A 23,230-nucleotide genomic window follows, 5' to 3' on the forward strand; every position below is an offset into this window, starting at 1 on the left:
GTCCTCTTCTTCCACTCCCTCCTACTCCTCTTGCTCTCTGTCCATTGTTGGCATCCATTGTTCAAAACAGGTAATCTGACCTTTGACCTATTTATAGGCCTATACTACAGTAAAGCAGTGATTGGTTAGTGATCAGTTAAGCTATTTGTGTTTGCGCACACACGTGAGGAATGTGTCTGACCTGGTGAATAAGTGTAGCATTTTGATTGGTTGTGTTTGGAAAAGGAAAGCAAGTCACTTCCTGTTAGATTTTTTTGTTTTAGGTAGAGAATCGTGTGTAGTATTTTGAAAAAAAGTGTTTCATGCAATTGACAACTGAGTCAAAGGCTGAGAAATAGCTTGTGGTTTTGGATATTTGGTGTGTAGTTTTGCACTTTGAGTGAGGTGAGGTTTCAAAAATCGTGTGACATGAAAAGATTTTGTGTGCAAGTAGTTGGAAAAAAACTGGAATGTGGAATTTTTTTTTTTTTACAGTTTATTGTAAGTATGCAATAATATACATGGCCAGAATCATTTGTGCCTACATTGACAGTACTAATCGCATAGACACTCCTTATCTCTTACAGTTGAAACACTGACTGAAGTTTGTCACCTTTAACTTGTTTTTTTTTTTACTTTTCTAAGTATGGATCCTCATACCAACAAAGGAAAATTCTGAAGAATGTAGATGTGTTTTCAATGACGCAATGAAAATAGTTGGACTAGGTTTGCATGGAGCTAGAAGTTTGGTTTGTAGTGATGGTTGTGGATGCTAAGACTTAAATCACTGCCAAAATTATTTTCAGCACCGTTATTCACTATATTATATGAAAGAAATAAAACAATCAAAGTAAATCTTATTTTCTTTTTGTTCTTGCCTGCTGTATCCCCCTGTTGTTGTTGTACTACACCTTTTCATTTGTTAGTGTTTTACCCAGAAGTCTTTTATGGCTATACAGGTAACAGCCAAAATAAAGGAACCAGAACTATAAAGTGTGTTAATAGGGCATTGGGCCAGATTCTACAAGTATCTGAAACTCTATTGGAGGGACCTACCAGGTACAACCATAAATCTGTAACCATGGGCACCCTCTTAGATATCATCCTGACCAACTTGCCCTCTAAATACACCTTTGCTATCTTCAACCAGGATCTCAGCGATCACTCCCTCATTGCCTGTGTCCGTAATGGGTCAGCGGTCAAAAGACCACCCCTCGTCACTGTCAAAGGCTCTCTAAAACACTTCAGCGAGCAGGCCTTTCTAATCGACCTGGCCCCGGTATCCTGGAAGGATATTGACCTCATCCCGTCAGTATAGGACGCCTGGTTGCGCTTTAAAAGTGCTTTCCTCACCATCTTAAATAAGCATGCCCCGTTCAAACGATGTAGAACTGGTTCACCCCAGACTTAACTGCCTGTCACGCCCTGGTCTTAGTTATCTTTGTTTTCTTTATTATTTTGGTTAGGTCAGGGTGTGACATTGGGGATTTATGTGTTTTGTCTGGTCTAGGGGTTTTTGTATGGGGCTGTTTCCTTTCTCGGTAGTTTGTAGGTCTATGGTTGCCTAGATTGGTTCTCAATTAGAGGCAGCTGTCTATCGTTGTCTCTGATTGGGAACCATATTTAGGCAGCCATGTTCTTTGGGTATTTTGTGGGTGGTTGTCTTCTGTCTTTGTGTCATTGCACCAGATAGGACTGTTTCGGTTTTCACATTTGTTGTTTTGTATTTTGTAGTGTTCTCGTTTATCGTCTATATTAAAGATGTTGAACACTAACCACGCTGCATTTTGGTCCTCCTCTCCTTCAGGGGAAGAAAACCGTTACGCTGCCCTTGACCAGCACAAAAACATCCTGTGGCATTCAGCATTAGCGTCGACTAGACCCTGCGATACGCAACTTTTCAGGGAAGTCAGGAACCAATGCACACTACGTACAACTGGATTATCCTATATAGGCCTGCTGTAAAGATGGTATTCAATAAGTTGATGGTTTATATTTAGGTTAAAGTTTTTAGCGTTGACATTCTATTAATATAAAAATCATCTTGTTTAATTATTTCATATATTTTTCATGTGATAAGGCCACACAGAGGGACTATATGTCTTGTGATAGATTACACAAATTCTGGTAGTTTACTGGTAAACTTTTCCAGTATATATATATTCTCTTTGCAACCCTATTCAACCAAGCCTTTCATGTTGCCCCACTCAAAGGCCGACAGATGTCGCTGTTGTATACATGATATTCATTGTATCCTATTCTTCGATAAAAGCAACTCGGGCCTGCTGCTGCACTAGTTGTTTTGGTTTGTGTAACAACAAAGCTAATACGTTATAACAACCTATATCCACACTCTTCCCTCAAACAAATCGTTGCACGAACTGAATGAATATGTCAAAGGTTTCTGGTGCTAAGCAGCATTACGTTATGATGATGTAATGCTTGTAGGTGTAGCCTACACACGGCCTACATGTTTTATTTGTGTACAATAAATCAAGGAGCCTACAAAATCACAACCATATTAATATAAGTTATTCATAATATAATCCTCAACTATTTTTTCACAATTCGTGTAGGCTTAACAGTTCATTCACGAGAAAATACAATTACTATGTTACAACCATATATAACATGGTCTATCTCTATAGTTGTAACTATTATATGAGATGATGTAGCTCATAAACAAATAATAGAACAATAGCGAACTAGCCTACTCGTCCATAACCTGTCCCTGTGCAAGGCCCAAACCTTATGCCCCTTTTCCCGTTAGTCGCGTAAAATTGTCCCAGCTTGGAATCTGCGAGGGTTGGAGTTACCTGACCCAGAGGAGGGATTGGAATGCGGCCGCCACGCCTGCGGCTCTCACAGCTCTCAGGGGAGGAGCAACATAGACTAGGCTACACGCTCACAACCCTGCCCTGCGCCTACCTCCCGCTCCTCATTCGGGACCAGGCATCGTTCCCTAATTCTTGCCTGACTTCTCAATGGTGGAGTCATTTGTCAGTTACAGGGTGGTCTTGTGAAGTTTTCATTGAAGGATGAGAAAAGTGTAATCATACGAGATAGTAAAACATTCATGCTGTACGGGAGCTGGGGCGTGAGCGAAGACTGTTATGTAGGCTTCTCCATAGGAAAGCATAGTCACGCTTTTACGCACTTCCAGGTGTCTTCTCTTACCAAACTAAAAGTGAATAAAGAAACCTGACGCTTGACAAACTGCTCACTATCCAAGGCCGGGATTATGAATTTGCAACTTGTTGATTGTTTTTCATAATTGTTTTCTATCTTAAGCGCGGTGCTGGAGTTATTTATTTACTATAAGGCCTAGGCGCGATCCACAATCAAGACAACTGTTATCAACAGGTAGTCTAATGTGCATAAACTGCAATGTTGTTGATTTGCTGTTACAACCACACTTTTTTTCTGCAAGAAATTGTAGGCTGCTCCGCGTGACGAGTGTTATCCTACTGGTCCAGATGTTTGGGATATTGGATGTGGGGTGTTGAAACTAGGATAGAGGACGCTGGCTGCCGTGCCTAAACTTTTCTCGGCTGTTGGCTATGGTTTATCAAAAGCGCTGTTTTGGACTTGGACTTCTAAAAATAATGTCGGAGACACCAACGGGACAATGCCCTCTCACCTGGACGTTGGAGAGAGCTGGACGGGTGCATTGAGATTCCCTTGTGCCAGATAGCAGCGTATCATCATTAAATAGCTTTTCTGTTTATATTTCATAAATCCTAAGGAATGGCTTCCCAGGTGGTGTGCGGACTGGTCTTCAGGCTGCTGCTGCCAGTTTGTCTCGCTGCAGGTAAGTTCAAGGGGTTGCGCAATGCACATTTTATAGCCTGTAGACTGTTGCTTGACTAGGCTTATTGAATTGTAAACTTAATCAGTACAGACATAGTAGGCTATGTTTGATAATAGCATAACCACTTACAAAATAATATAATACCTATGATAATTATTATTGTTATTATTATTACTGATTTAACACTTTGTCCTTCATCAGAGACTGTTATGCAATGTTGCTAAAACTAACAAACCACTTACAAAACAATAACCTACAATTTATGCAAGTCTTAAAACATAATCGTAACTTTGGATTACTCTGACCAATAAAATGTGCCAATACCAAACCGACTTGAAGTAATAAAAAGAAAATACATTGCTGCGGATAAACCTGTGTAATTGTTAAGATTAACGTCATCATTCAAATGAATTAAATATACTTTTTTTTTCATTTTGAAATAACATGTTGGAAGCTGAATAGGGTGTTAAGAAGCCTAACGAAGAGCTAAAAAGCCATTGTAACAGAGATGTTCTAATCACTTCAGAGATAGAAAAGCTCTTATTGTCGTATATAATATGTATATAATATGTCATTTCTGAGCACCTGAGCATTAAACAGTTTTTTGCCGATTATTAGAACAGGTTTTATTTGCAGTTTATTAGAACAGGTTTTATGCTCAGACAATGAAAGATTTGTGTTAAAAAATTTAAATATATATATGTTTTAATGGATGTTGACTGACAAAGTTAGTTTGGTATAAGTTAGTTTGGTATAATAATTTGTTCTTAACTGACTTGCCTAGTTAAATTAAGGTAAAAAAAAAATAAGTCATTTTTTCAAAATAGCTCCTAACTGTTTTTCAAAATATTTTATTTGACTAGGCAAGTCAGTTAAGAACCAATTCTTATTTACAATGACAGCCTAGGAGCAATGAGCAACTGCCTTGTTTAGGGGAAGAACAACAGATTTTTACCTTGTCAGCTCAGGAAGTCGATCTAGCAACTTTTCTGTTACTGATCCAATGCTCTAACCACTAGGCCACCCCTTTGGCTGATTAAAACTTGGAAGGTTCTCTTGGCAGCTGTGGATGGGTTGGGTTTAGGGTTCGATGTTACTGTGAATGGTGTGCCCAGTAGTAGCAGGATACCGTTGTCCTGGTCTGTGTTCCACTTCCTACGGTCGACACTGTCGATATCAGAATCAGAAACTCCCCAATTACACAACACAAAAATTACTCCTGTTCTTGAAGTATGAGGAATCATCTGGCTTTACAAACAAACCACAGGGAGCAAGCAAATGCCTGTTTTCATGCCTCAAATCACTAGTCAAATTCTAAGTATGTTTTATAACACAATGTGATGTTAAGGATGTGTGGTGAAAATTCATATATACAAAATAAATCCATTTCTAAAGATCAGATTGGTGAGACATACACCCTTTACTGTAAATGATTGGTCACATTGTTTGGATCAACCTTACCGCACACTGCCTAGGGAATCAGTCTCAGAGTTGTGTTTGATATCATTCAACACATTTATTCAGCATCAACATCTTGTATTTATGTACTAAAGACTGTAATGGTATTCCTCCTTTATATAAGGCTCCTGAGTGGTGCAGCGGTCTAAGGCACTGCATTTCAGTGCTAGAGGTGTCACTACAGACACCCTGCTTCGAATCCAGGCTGTATCACAAACAGCAGTGATTGGGAATCCCATAGGGCGGTGCACAATTGGCCCAGCATTGTCCGGGTTTGGCTGGTGTAGGCCGTCATTGTAAATAAGAATTTGTTCTTAACTGACTTGCCTAGTTAAATGAAAGTGTAAAAAAAAATAAAGACTGTATGGTTGGTTGGTATTCCTCCTTTATAAAGACTATATGGTTGGTTGGTATTCCTCCTTTATAAAGACTATATGGTTGGTTGGTATTACTCCTTTATAAAGACTATATGGTTGGTTGGTATTCCTCCTTTATAAAGACTATATGGTTGGTTGGTATTCCTCCTTTATAAAGACTATATGGTTGGTTGGTATTCCTCCTTTATAAAGACTATATGGTTGGTTGGTATTCCTCCTTTATAAAGACTATATGGTTGGTTGGTATTCCTCCTTTATAAAGACTATATGGTTGGTTGGTATTCCTCCTTTATAAAGACTATATGGTTGGTTGGTATTACTCCTTTATAAAGACTATATGGTTGGTTGGTATTCCTCCTTTATAAAGACTATATGGTTGGTTGGTATTACTCCTTTATAAAGACTATATGGTTGGTTGGTATTCCTCCTTTATAAAGACTATATGGTTGGTTGGTATTCCTCCTTTATAAAGACTATATGGTTGGTTGGTATTCCTCCTTTATAAAGACTATATGGTTGGTTGGTATTACTCCTTTATAAAGACTATATGGTTGGTTGGTATTACTCCTTTATAAAGACTATATGGTTGGTTGGTATTCCTCCTTTATAAAGACTATATGGTTGGTTGGTATTCCTCCTTTATAAAGACTATATGGTTGGTTGGTATTCCTCCTTTATAAAGACTATATGGTTGGTTGGTATTCCTCCTTTATAAAGACTATATGGTTGGTTGGTATTCCTCCTTTATAAAGACTATATGGTTGGTTGGTATTCCTCCTTTATAAAGACTATATGGTTGGTTGGTATTACTCCTTTATAAAGACTATATGGTTGGTTGGTATTCCTCCTTTATAAAGACTATATGGTTGGTTGGTATTCCTCCTTTATAAAGACTATATGGTTGGTTGGTATTACTCCTTTATAAAGACTATATGGTTGGTTGGTATTACTCCTTTATAAAGACTATATGGTTGGTTGGTATTCCTCCTTTATAAAGACTATATGGTTGGTTGGTATTCCTCCTTTATAAAGACTATATGGTTGGTTGGTATTCCTCCTTTATAAAGACTATATGGTTGGTTGGTATTCCTCCTTTATAAAGACTATATGGTTGGTTGGTATTACTCCTTTATAAAGACTATATGGTTGGTTGGTATTCCTCCTTTATAAAGACTATATGGTTGGTTGGTATTCCTCCTTTATAAAGACTATATGGTTGGTTGGTATTCCTCCTTTATAAAGACTATATGGTTGGTTGGTATTCCTCCTTTATAAAGACTATATGGTTGGTTGGTATTCCTCCTTTATAAAGACTATATGGTTGGTTGGTATTCCTCCTTTATAAAGACTATATGGTTGGTTGGTATTACTCCTTTATAAAGACTATATGGTTGGTTGGTATTACTCCTTTATAAAGACTATATGGTTGGTTGGTATTCCTCCTTTATAAAGACTATATGGTTGGTTGGTATTCCTCCTTTATAAAGACTATATGGTTGGTTGGTATTACTCCTTTATAAAGACTATATGGTTGGTTGGTATTCCTCCTTTATAAAGACTATATGGTTGGTTGGTATTCCTCCTTTATAAAGACTATATGGTTGGTTGGTATTCCTCCTTTATAAAGACTATATGGTTGGTTGGTATTACTCCTTTATAAAGACTATATGGTTGGTTGGTATTCCTCCTTTATAAAGACTATATGGTTGGTTGGTATTCCTCCTTTATAAAGACTATATGGTTGGTATTACTCCTTTATAAAGACTATATGGTTGGTTGGTATTCCTCCTTTATAAAGACTATATGGTTGGTTGGTATTCCTCCTTTATAAAGACTATATGGTTGGTTGGTATTACTCCTTTATAAAGACTATATGGTTGGTATTCCTCCTTTCCATGACAGCTTGACCAGGTAAATCCAGGTGAAAGCTATGATCCCTTATTGATGTCGCCTGTTAAATCCACTTCAATCAGTGTAGATGAAGGGGAGGAGACAGGCTAACAAAGGATTTTTAAGCCTTGAGACAATAGAAACATGGATTGTGTAGGTGTGACCGTTCAGAGGGTGAATGGCAAAATATTTAAGTGCCGTTGCACGGGGTAATGTAGTAGGTTGCCAGGCGCACCAGTTTGAGTCAAGAACTGTAACTCTGCTTGGTTTTTCACACTCAACGGTTTTCCGTGTGTATCAAGAATGGTCCACCACTCAAAGGACTTCCAGCCAACTTGACACAACTGTGAGAAGCATTGGAGTCAACATGGGCCAGCATCCCTGTGGAACGCTTTCGACACCTTGTAGAGTCCATGCCCCGACGAATTGAGGCTGTTTTGAGGGCAAAAGGGGGTGCAACTCAATATTAGGAAGGTGTTCTTAATGTTTTATCCAATGAGTGTATACGTTCTACTGTTTATTGAATGGCTAAATGGCTTCACCTCAAAGGAGAATGAGTGTATTGGTTTATGCTATGCCACCAACTCATTCCTTAAACTGTGTTTAGTGTGGCAGTGGTGTAGCTATTTTGGCAGTGGTGTAGTTAATTTGGCAGTGGTGTAGTTAATTTGGCAGTGTTGTAGTCAGTTTGGCAGTGGTATAGTTAGTTTGGTAGTGGTGTAGTCAGTTTAGCAGTGGCGTACTTAGTTTTGCAGTGGTGTAGTCAGTTTAGCAGTGGTGTAGTCAGTTTAGCAGTGGTGTAGTCAGTTTAGCAGTGGCGTAGTTAGTTTGGCAGTCATGTTTCAGCACCTCCCAAACCAGATGAAAGATGTTATATCACTAGTCCTCCCTCTTCCTGAAAGATTATATATCACTAGTCCTCCCTCTTCCTGAAAGATTATATATCACTAGTCCTCCCTCTTCCTGAAAGATGTTATATCACTAGTCCTCCCTCTTCCTGAAAGATTATATATCACTAGTCCTCCCTCTTCCTGAAAGATTATATATCACTAGTCCTCCCTCTTCCTGAAAGATTATATATCACTAGTCCTCCCTCTTCCTGAAAGATTATATATCACTAGTCCTCCCTCTTCCTGAAAGATGTTATATCACTAGTCCTCCCTCTTCCTGAAAGATTATATATCACTAGTCCTCCCTCTTCCTGAAAGATTATATATCACTAGTCCTCCCTCTTCCTGAAAGATTATATATCACTAGTCCTCCCTCTTCCTGAAAGATTATATATCACTAGTCCTCCCTCTTCCTGAAATATTATATATCACTAGTCCTCCCTCTTCCTGAAATATTATATATCACTAGTCCTCCCTCTTCCTGAAAGATTATATATCACTAGTCCTCCCTCTTCCTGAAATATTATATATCACTAGTCCTCCCTCTTCCTGAAAGATTATATATCACTAGTCCTCCCTCTTCCTGAAAGATTATATATCACTAGTCCTCCCTCTTCCTGAAAGATTATATATCACTAGTCCTCCCTCTTCCTGAAAGATTATATATCACTAGTCCTCCCTCTTCCTGAAAGATTATATATCACTAGTCCTCCCTCTTCCTGAAAGATTATATATCACTAGTCCTCCCTCTTCCTGAAAGATTATATATCACTAGTCCTCCCTCTTCCTGAAAGATTATATATCACTAGTCCTCCCTCTTCCTGAAAGATTATATATCACTAGTCCTCCCTCTTCCTGAAAGATTATATATCACTAGTCCTCCCTCTTCCTGAAAGATTATATATCACTAGTCCTCCCTCTTCCTGAAAGATTATATATCACTAGTCCTCCCTCTTCCTGAAAGATTATATATCACTAGTCCTCCCTCTTCATGCTTGTTTCCCCTCCTTTTTCAGTCCTGATATACAGTGGCCTTTTATTTGACTCTGTGCAGTCTGTTTCATGAGACGCCCACAAGACGAGCAGGCAGATAGAGTTTCAGAGTCCCCTGGTAATGTGATTGTCCAGCGACATGTCTATTCCATGACTTGTGGTTTATCTGAAAGACTTGTTTATACAGACCTATCAAATTTGGGCGACCAATGCCAATGCTGATTGAGATCTCTTGTTTTGGAGGAGTTCAGTCGTTTTGAAACTCCCCATGCCCATTACTCTCCATTGGCCAGATGATGAACATGTAGATGTCTATATTTCTGCAAGTGTCACCATGTGTGCTTTAAGTTTTCTGTCACAAATGATGTTGTATCAGTTATTCTCTAGATGGGCTTTTGTGAAGTTGTGAGACTTCCATGGTAAATTAAATCCTCTTAACTAAATCACACACAAGAGCCCAATTTGGCATGGTGAGAGAAATTCAGCTGCATTGGCATTCACTGAAAGGGGAAATTGGGTCGGAAACCTACAAGAGGTTAACCAAACTATTTAGTTCATTCTGTTGATGCAGAGTATGATTACATTGGATTACTCATTTTGAAGGGTGTTTTTCAAAGTGCAGTTTGAGGAAGAGAAAGAGAGAGCAGGAGATAGCAGGAGGGCGAGGGAGAGAAACAGAGAGAGAGAGCAGGAGATAGCAGGAGGGCGAGGGAGAGAGAAACAGAGAGAGAGAGCAGGAGATAGCAGGAGGGCGAGGGAGAGAGCGGATGGGAGCGGGAGAGAGTGGGAGGGAGAAGGAGAGAGCCGGAGGGAGAGGAAAAGAGCTGGAGGGGGAGGGAGAGGGAGATGGAGAGAGCCGCAGTCTCTCTGTCTTCTGATGAAATAGCTTCTTGAAGGGTAGTTTGGATCATATCTGTCTCACTTGAAATGAGAGCGACTGTATCTGCCTCTCTTAACAAATGATAAGATATTAAACCTGTTAACATTCAGACCAACTAGAGTGATGACTGTTTCTAACTATGAATCTCAACCAGGGAGAGTTACAGTATGTGGAACAAAAGAAGCCATTCTACCTGATGGCTATTTGATGTCCCAGCCTACTGCCCCCTCAGTGTCCCCTCACAGTGCACTGGTGACCCACAACCGTTTATGTTGCGCTTTACCTAGGCGTTACTTTATTTCTGTTTTATTTTCGGAGAAACACTTTTTGTTTGTATGGGTCCCCAGGATGTATACAGAGACAGTAGAGTTTATACAGAGCCGGGCCAGTAAATGGGCTAAATGAAGCCGGCATGGCTGGAAAGAAGGGGACCAGTGTTTGTAAATGTTTTTATTATCTATTTAACCTTTATTTAACTAGGCAAGTCAGTTAAGAACAAATTCTTATTTACAATGAAGGCCTTCCCAGGCCAAACCCTAACCCGGTCCACGCTGGGCCAATTGTGCGCCGCCCTATGGGACTGCCAATCACAGCTGGTTGTAATACAGCCTGGAATCATAACAGGGTCTGTGGCCTCTAGCACTGAGATGCAGTGTCTTAGAGAGCTGCTCCACTCGAGAGCCCTACATGTGGTGCCTCAAAGCTTTCAACTGTGAGTCTTCAAGTGGACAGGCCACCCCTTTAACTGCCTATGAGCACTGAGTCTTGAAGTGGAAAGGCCACCCCTTTAACTGCCTATGAGCACTGAGTCTTGAAGTGGAAAGGCCACCCCTTTAACTGCCTATGAGCACTGAGTCTTGAAGTGGAAAGGCCACCCCTTAAACTCAGTGCTCATAGGCACCTTTCTCGTTCTCTCTCTTTCTCTCGGATGCCAGTTTTCCCTTATCTAAAGCAATTATCAATTCCACAGTGCAACTGCATCATGGCCTAATAAGAAACAAAAATGTATCTGTAGCCTATAGTTTAGGAGTCCAACTTGTGCTGTATGGAAACAGCCAGTCGTATTAGCAGTATAGACATGGTTTGAAATACCTGGTGAGAAATATATCACCAAAACATATATTTGTATAAATGTGTAGTTATTTTTCCATCACTGGTCAGTTGGTTTCATTTGACTAAAAGTCAACATGTCTCAAAAGTCAGTTATCAGTGAAACAGCCTTTGCCCCACTGGATGAGTACACAAGTAGGCATGACTTTTGTTAAAAATATTTTATAGATTTGCATATCACTCTGCAGTTCCCTGGAGGTCTCTCTCCCTCAGTATCTCTTTCTCTCACTCTCCCTGTCTCTCTCTCGCTCTCTCTTTTTCCCTCACTCTTTCTCTCACTCTTTCTCTCACTCTCTCTCTCTCTCTTTCTCTTTCAGTCTCTCTCTCTCTCTCTTTCTCTTTCAGTCTCTCTCCCCCCTCTCTCTCTCTCTCTCTCTCTCTCTCTTTCAATCTCAATCTCTCTCTCTCTCTTTCTTTCTCTCTCTCTCTCTCTCTCGCTCTCTCTCTCTCTATTTCAGTCTCAATCTCTCTATTCTCTCTCTCCCCCCTCTCTCCCTCTCTCTCTCTCCCTCTTCTTTCTCTCTTTCTCTCTCTCTCTTTCAGTCTCTCTCTCACTCTCTCTCTCTCTCTTTCTATTTCAGTCTCTCTCTCTCTTTCTCTTTCAGTGTCTCTCTCCCTCTCTCTCTCTCCCTCTTCTTTCTCTCTGTCTTTCCCTCTCTCTCTCTCTCTCTTTCAGTCTCTCTCCCCCCCCTCTCTCTCTCTCTCTCTCTCTCTCTCTCTCTCTCTCTCTCGCTCTCTCTCTCTCTATTTCAGTCTCAATCTCTCTATTCTCTCTCTCCCCCTCTCTCTCTCTTTCTTTCAGTCATTCTCTCTCTCGCTCTTTCTCTCTCTCTTTCAGTCTCAATCTCTCTCCACTCTCTCTCTCTCCCTCTCTCTCTCTCTTTCTTTCAGTCTCTCTCTCTCGCTCTCTCTTTCTTTCAGTCTCTCTCTCTCTCTCTCTCTCTCTCTCTCTCTCTCTCTCTCCCCTTTGGCTTTATAGTCAGACTATTCATACAGTTTTATCTGAACGGTTTCCTTTCTATAATCTGACAACAGTGCCACTGAACTATACTCAGCCACCTGAAAGGACCTTTTGTGCGGACTCTCCCAACCACACAGAACTCAGAGCTCAGGGAGACTACTAGAAACAAGACAGTTGTATATCACAACTCAAAGTGTCTGGTTTTGAGAACATGTGTAAAATAATTGGCTAAAAGTTAAATAGACACATTCATAGGTGTCTACTGCCCAGTTTAGAAGGTTTGGTAATCTTACAGTGATAGTTGAATTAGATAGCCTTTGGTGTAAACCAATCATTGATTAAAGTTACTGAAATACAGGCAGCTGCTTGCTTGTTTTGTTTGTCTGACCAACTTGCAAATTGATGAGCTAGCAGACACCGACGCTTAACAATACAGACCTGTGTTAGCAACGGTCACACTGAAAGATGTGCTTAACAATACAGACCTGTGTTAGCAACGGTCACACTGAAAGATGTGCTTAACAATACAGACCTGTGTTAGCAACGGTCACACTGAAAGATGTGCTTAACAATACAGACCTGTGGGGTCTCCTGAGTGGTGCAGCGGTCTAAGGCACTGCACCGCAGTGCTAGCTGCGTTACTACAGATCCTGGTTCGATACCGGGCGGTGTCACAGCCAGCCGTGACCGGGAGACCCATGAGGCGACGCACAATTGGCCCAGCACCGTTAGGGTAGGGTTTGGCTGGCCGGTATGTCCTTGTCCCATTGCGCTCTAGTGACTCCTGTGGCGGGACGGGCGCATGCACGCTGACACGGTCGCCAGGTGTACAGTGTTTCCTCCGACACATTGGTGCACCTGGCTTCCGGGTTAAGCATGCATTGTGTAAAGAAGCAGTGCGGCTTGGCAGGGTTGTGTTTTGGAGGATGCACGGCAGTTGCACGGAGTTGCAGCGATGGGACAAGACTGTAACTACCAATTGGATATGATGAAATTGGAGAGGAAAAGGGGGCAAAAAAAATTAGCACTGAACGATGTGCTAGTCCTTTAGTCCAAAAGCTCCTACTTGCAGACAAACATTTGTGTTTGCTTTCTATATTTTACCTCAGTTCTGCCTATGATAGAAATGAACACAATTGAATATTCTGGTAACACAACTTGTTGTCGTCAAAGTATCTGATGTCTCTGTAGTAGAGGGGGATTTAATTATTTTTGAACTGTCGTATTGGTGATGTACTCATGAGATTTAACCTTATGCAACAATGACTATGGATTTTCCCACTAATAACCCCATAATTAGCCTCCCATCTCTCTCATTCTGGTCTCTCATCATTACAATGTTGAGTCATTTCTGTTTAAATGGCCATTTAAATAGCTTCAACTAGGAGACAGCCGATGTAAAAACACAATGTGACATTTTTCACGTGATTTGTTCACATGTGAAAAATGTACATATGAAAAATCCATGTGAAACTTCACACGTGTACAACAAACGTGTTTCTGACTTGTGAAAATCAAACTTTTTATTTATTTATTTTTAAAAATCTCCCTTGTTCATACCATACATTGTGTCCGATAACCATTATTTTTGTATGCGTTTTTTTGTTGTTGTAAGGGACAATCTAATATAGAAGTAAACCTCTCATGTTGATTCTTGCAAGGCATCTGTCCCCCTATATGGTTCTTAGAGATTAACTTGCTGGTGGAGGGTTGATTTGGGCTGGTGGTTTGTGAATTGACTCACCTTTGGGTTATGAACAAGTATTCTCAACGTACATTGTATACCTGCATTTTACGTGCGAGCTTGCTTTGAAAATGCATATTAACTCATCTGTACTGAAAACTGCCATGTGCAGTTGTACCATCTGATTACCAGTCAGTAGTTTCATAACTGAGGATAAGCGGTGGTGGAACCTGCAGTGTGATGGTATGGTAGCAGTGGTGCAGGATGGGGTGTATGAAGTTACAAGCAGGGTGTAGCTAGTTTTAGTTGTTTTTTGAGCAACGAGGCACACCAGAGTTAGTTCAGGCTCATTCATGAGGTTCAGACATCTTCAGGTTTGGAAGTTCTAGTGTAAACAGAACCCAGTGAAATAACATATTGAGTTACCTGTGAAAACGGAAACATTTGGGATGGGGCCGGTGGCAGAATGGATCTTGGGTGTCTGTGCACACTCTTCCCGCCTATGATCTCTGTCTTCTCCACCTCCCATCAATTCCAGCAGCATCAATGAACTGACATATTTACGCTTAATATTCATATTTAGCTCTGATATAAAAAATAGGCAGTTTTGGGGGTATTTTTAAAATATGTTTTGGATATATATTCGTCAACACTTGCTATTATTTTTATGTCAACATCAATATTATTCAGTGTAGACAATGACTGTGCCAGGCACCTGGAGATTGTTCTTAGCCAAAACACTCAAGCAGAAAATACTCACACTGAATAAACAAAACCGGCAGAAATTAACAGTCAATATTAAAACAACAACTATTCTGATTATTAATCCTGAAAAACACAGAAAGTGGATTGGCATCAATGCACGATTTACTGTGAAAGTCTAAATTCCTCACCTATATCAACGAATTAGCAGCTGCTACTCTCTGTTTATTATCTATGCACAGTCACTTTAACTCTACCTACATGTACATATAACCTCAATTGCCTTGACTAACCGGTGCCCCCACACATTGACTCTGTACCGGTACCCCCTGTATATAGCTTTGTTACTGTTATTTTATTGTTGTTCTTCAATTATTTGCATTTTTTAATTTATTTTTTTACTTCAGTTAACTTTAGTAATTACTTTCTTAACACTTATTTTTCTTAAAATGTATTGTTGGTTAAGGGCTTGTAAGTAAGCCTTTCACTGTAAGGTCTAAACCTGTTGTATTAGGCGAATGTGACAAATAACATGTCATTTGATACTGAATGTCATCTATACTGAACAAAAATAGAAAACGCAACATGTAAAATGTTGGTCCCATGTTTCATGAGCTGAAATAAAAGATCCCAGAAATATTCCATGCCCACAAAAAATCTTATTTTGCTCAAACTTTTTGGGCACAAATTTGTTTACATCCCTCTTAGTGAGCATTTCTCCTTTGCCAAGATAATCCATCCACCTGAAATAGTTTTGAGGGAGCCAGGCAATAGGCATGCTGACTGCAGGAATGTCCACCAGAGCTGTTGCCAGAGATTTTAATGTTAATTTCTTTACCATAAGCTGCCTCCAACTTCATTTTAGAGAATTTGGCAGTACTCACAGCCGGCCTCACAACCGCAGGCCACGTGTAACGACGCCAGTCCAGGACCTCCACATCCGGCTTCATCACCTGCGGGATCATCTGAGACCAGCTGATGAAACTGTGGGTTTGCACAACTGAAGAATTTCTGCACAAACTGTCAGAAACCTCAGGGAAGCTCATATGCGTGCGTGCTTGTCGTCCTCACCAGGGTCTTGACCTGACTGGAGTTTGGTGTCGTAACCGACTTCAGTGGGCAAATACTCACCTTCAATGGCCACTGGCACGCTGGAGAAGTGTGCTCTTCAAAGGATGAATGCGGTTTCAAGTGTACCGGGCAGATGGCAGACAGCGTGTGTGGCGTTGTGTAGGCGAGCGGTTTGCTAATGCCAATGTTGTGAGTGCTCCATGGTGGCGGTGGGGTAGTTCCCACCAATACCCAACACCTTCGCACAGCCATTGATCAGGAGTGGGACAACATTCCACAGGCCACAATCAACAGTCTGATCAACTCTATGCAAAGGAGATGTGTCACGCTGCTATAGACAAATGGTGGTCACACCAGATGCTGACTGGTTTTCTGATCCACGCCTCTACATCTTTTGTAAGGTATCTGTGACCAACTGTATTCCCCAGTCATGTGAAATGCATAAATTAGGGCCTAATCTATTTATTTAAATTGACTGATGTCCTTATATGAACTGTAACTCAGTCAAATCTTTGTTGCATGTTGCGTTTATATTTTTTTGTTCAGTGTATATTAAAGATATGTGATAGGATATTCATTTGTTACTTATTTATTTACACCAAAGTAAACAAGTGATAGACAACAATACAGATAAAAACAAAATAAAGCAACAACAAAATGTTTACAGGTGTGTTTGGAAGCCAATGGGCTAATATGAAAACCACTCCGCAAAACAACAATATACAATACATACAGTAAGTACACAAATAAAATATGAAAACCACACCACACTACACCAAAACCACACCACACTACACCAAAACCACACCACACTACACCAAAACCACACCACACTACACCAAAACCACACCACACTACACCAAAACCACACCACACTACACCAAAACCACACCACACTACACCAAAACCACACCACACTACACCAAAACCACACCACACTACAACAAAACCACACCACACTACAACAAAACCACACCACACTACAACAAAACCACACCACACTACAACAAAACCACACCACAAAACAACAATGACTCCCCATCCCTCACCACTTGATTCCCCATCCCTCACCACTTGACTCTCCATACCTCACCCCTTGACTCGCCATCCCTCACCACTTGACTCCCCGTCCCTTACCACTTGATTCCCCATCCCTCACCACTTGACTCCCCATACCTCACCCCTTGACTCGCCATCCCTCACCCCTTGACTCCCCATCCCTCACCCCTTGACTCCCCATACCTCACCCCTTGACTCCCCATCCCCATCCCTCACCCCTTGACTCCCCATACCTCACCCCTTGACTCCCCATACCTCACCCCTTTAATTTGGGTAGCCTTGTTCTCAAATTAGCTTTGTTAAAACCCCCAACTACAATAAATGCAGCCTCAGGACACTTCTGCGAGTAGGCCTTTCTAATCGACCTGGCCCGGGTATCCTGGAAGGATATTGACCTCATCCCGTCAGTCTAGGATGCCTGGTCGTTCTTTAAATGTAATTTCCTCACCATCTTAAATAAGCATGCCCCTTTCAGAAAATGCAGAACTAAGAACAGATATAGTCCTTGGTTCACTACAGACCTGACTGCCCTTGACCAGCACAAAAACATCCTGTGGCTGACTGCAATTGTATCGAATAGTCTCTGTGATATGCAACTGTTCAGGGAAGTCAGGAACCAATAAACGCAGTCAGTCAGGAAAGCAAAGGCTACCTTTTTCAAACAAAAATTCAAAAAGTTTTGGGACACTGTAAAGTCCATGGAGAACAAGAGCACCTCCCAGCTGCCCACTGCACTGAGGCTAGGTAACACGGTCACCACCGATAAATCCATGATAATTGAACATTTCAATAAGCATTTATTTACGGCTGGCCATGCTTTCCTCCTGGCTACCCAACCCCGGCCAATAGCTCCGCCAACCCGCAGCTACTTGCCCGAGTCTCCCCAGCTTCTCCTTTACCCAAATCCAGATAGCAGATGTTCTGAAAGAGCTGCAAAACCTGGACCCGTACAAATCAGCTGGGCTAGACGATCTGGACCCTCTCTTTCTAAAACTATCCGCCGCCATTGTTGCAACCCCTATTAACAGTCTGTTCAAGCTCTCTTTCGTATTGTCCGAGATCCCTAAAGATTGGAAAGCTGCCACGGTCATCCCCCTCTTCAAAGGGGGTGACACTCTAGACCCAAACTGTTATAGACCTATATCCATCCTGCCCTGCCTCTATAAAGTCTTCGAAAGCCAAGTTAATAAACAGATCACTGACCATTTCAAATCTCACCGTACCTTCTCCGCTCTGCAATCTGGTTTCCGAGCTGGTCACTGGTGCAACTCAACCATGCTCAAGGTCCTAAACGATATCATAACTGCCATATATCCATAATCACCATATCCTTATCGGCAGACTCAATAGCCTTGGTTTCTCAAATGACTGCCTCGCCTGTTTCACCAACTACTTCGCAGACAGAGTTCAGTAAGTCAAATCGGAGGGCCTGTTGTCCGGGCCTCTGGCAGTCTCTATGGGGGTGCCACAGGGTTCAATTCTCTGCCCGACTCTTTTCTCTGTATATATCAATGATGTCACTCTTGCTGTGGGTGATTCCCTGATCCAACCGCCCGCCCGACTAGCATCACCACCCTGGACGGTTCTGACCTAGAATATGTGGACAACTACAAATACCTAGGTGACTGTCTAGACTGTAAACTCTCCTTCCAGACTCATATTAAACTTCTCCAATCCAAAATCAAATCTAGAATCAACTTTCTTTTTCGCAACAAAGCTTCCTTCACACACGCCACCAAACTTACCCTAGTAAAACTGACTATCTTACCGAACCTTGACTTCGGCAATGTCATCTACAAAATAGCTTCCAATACTCTACTCAGCAAACTGGATGCAGTCTATCACAGTGCCATCCGTTTTGGTACCAAAGTCCCTTATACCACCCACCACTGCGACCTGTATGCTCTAGTCGGCTGGCCCTCGCTACATATTCGTCAACAGACCCACTGGCTCCAGGTCATCTATAAGTCTATGCTAGGTAAAGCTCCGCCTTAGCCCACTGGTCACGATAACAACACCCACCCATAGCACGCGCTCCAGCAGATATATCTCACTGGTCATCCCCAAAGCCAACTCCTCCTTTGGCCGCCTTTCCTTCCAGTTCTCCGCTGACAGTGCCTGGAACGAATTGCAAAAATCGCTGGAGCTGGAGACTTATGTTTCCCTCGCTAACTTTAAACATCAGCTATCTGAGCAGCTTACCGATCGCTGCATCTGTACATAGTCCATCTGTAAATAGCCCACCCAATATACCTACCTCATCCCCATATTGTTTTATTTATTTTTCTGCTCTTTTTTCACACCAGTATCTCTACTTGCACATCATCATCTGCTCATTTATCACTCCAGTGTTAATCTGCTAAATTGTAATTACTTCGCTACTATGGCCAATTTATTGCCGACCTCCTCACGCCATTTGCACACACTGTATATAGACTGTCTTTTTTTCTATTGTGTTATTGACTGTACTCTTGTTTATTCCATGTGTAACTCTGTGTTGTTGTTTCTGTCACACTGCTTTGCTTTATCTTGGCCACATCGCAGTTGTAAATGAGAACTTGTTCTAAAATAGCCTACCTGGTTAAATAAAGGTGAAATAAAAAATAGATATATGGTTTCCAGTTTGAATAAAGTCCACTGAAGTTCCTTGACGGCTGGCTTGTTATCCGCTTGTGGGGGGATATACATGGCTGTGACGATAACTGAGGAGAGTTCTCTTGGGGGATAATACGGTGGGCATTTGATTGTTAGGAATTCTAGGTCAGGTGAACAAAAGGGCTTGAGTTCTTGTATGTTGTTCCAATTACACCATGAGTCGTTAATCATGAAACATACACCCCCTTCTTCTTACCAGACATACTCTGTTTCATGGAGACATGGCTAGCTGTGGACATGCTGTCGGAGTCCGTACAGCCAACAGGATTTTCCGTGCATCGCGCTGACAGGAATAAACATAACGTAATACAATACATTCATCAGATATGTTACACATTCATCTCATAATATTGAAGGCAGTGTGATGTCACAGTTGCTTATCTTTAGACATATAGCCAGTAGGCACCCAAACTAGGCCTATCTGAAGTATGAATATGACCAATCAAATCGTCAGGTAGCCTGTTGTTCTGGCAGACAGGAGTCAGTAGTAGATTGCTACACTGTATTTTATATGGAGGATAAACGTTGCCAGGCAAGACTGGAAGAAAGGAATCTTCTGGTCACTAATCTGGATATGCGCGTCCACCTTTGCGCCCTAAACACATTTATACAAAAACATTAAAAACATTCTGGGGGAAGTTATACCACCACCGAATGGGCACTTTGGAGACTGGAAAGACAAAAAAAAAGGCATGTGTTCTGCACAGGTAGAGCCCTATCTGTGCACGTGCCTGCCACCCTGTGTGATTTAAAAGTACATCTTGCTATGATCCTTCATGATTTGCAAAACGTTCATTATTTGCAGAAGATTCTGTAAATCTAGATCAATCTAACCCTGATGCCGATTTTGAAATAAGTAATTGAACAACTAAAATTCAAAGCTTAGTGTATAATTTTGGGAACTCTAGTGGTTCAGTTGGCCAGAAGTGGGAAGGTTGAGTTGTGGAAGGGTTAAAATATTTATTGTTCATAAATTCTTTGTGGAGCAGTAATTGATATGTTGATGTGCTTTTACCGGTAATATCCACTGGGATGCATAATTCAACTTCCGTAATTAACATTTTATGTTTACTAAATTTCTATATCTGTGCCCTACAGCTGCTAGAAAGGAAAATAGCTGAGTTCATCTGATTTAAAGACAGAACACACGCTGTTTTGTGTCACAACTCATTCTGATCAATGTGTTATTTTAACCCAGTTGTTTGTATCATTCAACTTTATTATTCCTTGACGACTCCATGCTAATTAATGATGCTGCCGAATTTGCAACACTTTACTGTCTGTCTCCTTTCCTTTCTGTTAAGGGCTAGCTAGACGCTAGAGAGCAATACCCTGACTGTGGTATATTATAACAGCAGATAGAATTATCATACCAAAGCAAAGCCAAACTCTACGTCCTTCTCCATGACTGTCAGTTTAACTTAAGTCCTTTCTTTACTTGTTAAGCCTCAGTGTTCTCAAAAGCCAACGGCTTATGATAAATAGGTTAACTTATTATAAATAAGATAACTTATGATACATAAGCACACTTGGTCTCTGATTTACATGTTTGTTCACAATAAGCCATGCCTGTAGTCACATTCCACAACATGCTATATACTTTGGACCGATTTCTGTCTCTGACAAGATATTCAAGCAGGCTTTCCAGCATTCTCTCACTGCAGAATAGAGACGTTTTGATTTGACCAAAGCAAACTAAGATTAGCCCCAAAGAACATTAAGTGCTGTTCATTTCTTGATTGTTTCAGCTTCTAGATGTAACTCAAACCCCGTCTTGTGTATATCCCCACTATATGTATTTCAGTTCAAGGAGTAATAGTTAATGGGGTGTCTACATCGTAGGTGGTGAAGTGCAAACTCTGCCTGACTTGGAGCTTGACGAGGAAGCAATGGAGCGTGGAAGTGTGCTGCTCTGCACCCACAAACACAGACATGGCCTCCCTTCCTCTCTCCGCCCGTATCCTATCCAACTACAATCATTATGGTCACTTAAACCCACAGCAGATATTATGAGAGTAATCATTTGCAGTGTTTGCAGCTCAGTAAGGAAAATAAACGGGGTGTGGACGTTTTGGGGCAGCATGGGGTGTCGTGTGTTGGCAGTGGCTCCGGTCACGACTCCTACTCCAAACAGTCAGGCTTGTCCTGAAGACCCAGCTGATTGAAGCCGCTGCCCCAGTTGAGCCGTGTGCTGGCTGCCAATAGGAGGTCACCCGCTGGGGGGAAGTGTTAATGTACACCTAATCCCAATAACACTGCCAGAGACAGGGCTCACCAACCACACAGATCCAGGACCCTAACACACTAGTAGCATTTCAACTGGCGACGTCACTCGTTCTGAGACCTTGAAGTAGTTGTTTCCCTTGCTCCGCAAGGGCAGTGGCTTTTGTGGAGCGATGGGTAACGATGCTTCAGAGGGCCTCTGGTTGAAGCCCAGGTTGGAGCGAGGGGAGCAACGAATGCAACACTGTTACACACGCGCACACAGACACACACACAAATTAAGTGTACAGAGCACACTTCTGACAAAACAGAATTCAAGTTTTCTTCAATGTTGGAAACTAGCATACGGAACAACTCTCTGCAAAATCTGTCCTTCCCGTTCGGAAAACAGTGACGAACATGACACGCAGCACCAATGGGCACGTGCGGGGAGGGTTCTTGAATTGCAACATCCAATCAAAATTCTCCAGACCTCCAAGGGAGGCGTGAAAGCGACGTGATTTTGGAGGCATACCTGTACGTAAACGCCTCCGGTGTTAAATCACTGTTGAAAACTCCTAAATATTCTGCTTTCAGCAATGCAAATCAGAACCTTGTTGCTTCAAGTGATATTAATGAATGGACTTTGTTATTGTAATGGTGTACACTAACTTGAAACAAGTCTGCCTGCAAGCCATGCACTGGGCCAACCTTTTAAGAGGCAGGCAGGCAGGCAGGCAGGCAGGCAGGCGTACACAGCTGCTTCTGTTGAACTATAATTCCAGACATTTTCAGTCCTCTGCCGATGAGGATCATGTTTGAAGAAGTGTCATAACACTTTTCATTGTCACATGCCGCACAGGGGAAAAGATGCAGATGTGGGTCATGGGTCCTCTTTATTTAGTGTACCAGTATAAATGTATAGCTGCGTATATATTGTTCATACTGAAATACAGTAGAAACAGGTGTGCGGTTACTACATGTTACAGTATTTAATCCATGACTCACTTAATAATGCCACGTAGTGTAAACTGGGATATCTCTCTACTCTCGCTGAATCTCCCTCCATATATTTTGTAATTTGCATATATTTACCTCCATATATTCTGTAGTATTGGCCAATGTTGTGTGCTGAATTACTGTGTTACGGTAATGGACCTGGCAGGGTATTTAGTTGCTGTGGAACAGATGTTTATAATACATTGGAGTGGGGGGGCTTATATTCCTGTTACACACTTGTGCAAGTGTTTAATGGAAATGCGTTGTTTGCGTATCCCAACTCCTCCTGGGACACCCACAGGGAATGGGTTCATGGCTAGGGTCACCATTGTCCAGCACCCCTGGAGCAATTGGGGTTACCTGCCTTGCTCAAGGGCAAAGCAACATAGATTTCACCTTGTAGGCTCTGGGATTCAAACCAGCAACCTTTCGGTAACTGGCCCAATGCTCTAACCTCGAGGCTCTTTACATTCCGGAGGTTGTATTTACAAACATGTTAGAGAAAAATG

At 41.6% G+C, this 23,230-nt stretch overlaps 1 protein-coding gene across 2 annotated transcripts in view; it reads left to right on the forward strand.

Annotated features, from left to right (window-relative positions):
* Positions 1-2,787: 2,787 nt before the first annotated feature.
* The window catches only part of LOC110536547 (piezo-type mechanosensitive ion channel component 2), a 205,856-nt gene continuing 185,413 nt past the window's right edge, over positions 2,788-23,230 (forward strand). For both annotated transcript variants that reach the window (XM_036934820.2, XM_090189325.1), the window contains exon 1: positions 2,788-3,790. In XM_036934820.2, the coding sequence (XP_036790715.2) occupies positions 3,727-3,790 (64 nt within the window). In that variant the 5' untranslated portion in view covers positions 2,788-3,726. The remainder of the gene's footprint in view (positions 3,791-23,230) is intronic.

Source organism: Oncorhynchus mykiss, chromosome 11 (assembly GCF_057628025.1).
Source record: "Oncorhynchus mykiss isolate SJ-2025 chromosome 11, ASM5762802v1, whole genome shotgun sequence".
Lineage (NCBI taxonomy): Eukaryota > Metazoa > Chordata > Actinopteri > Salmoniformes > Salmonidae > Oncorhynchus > Oncorhynchus mykiss.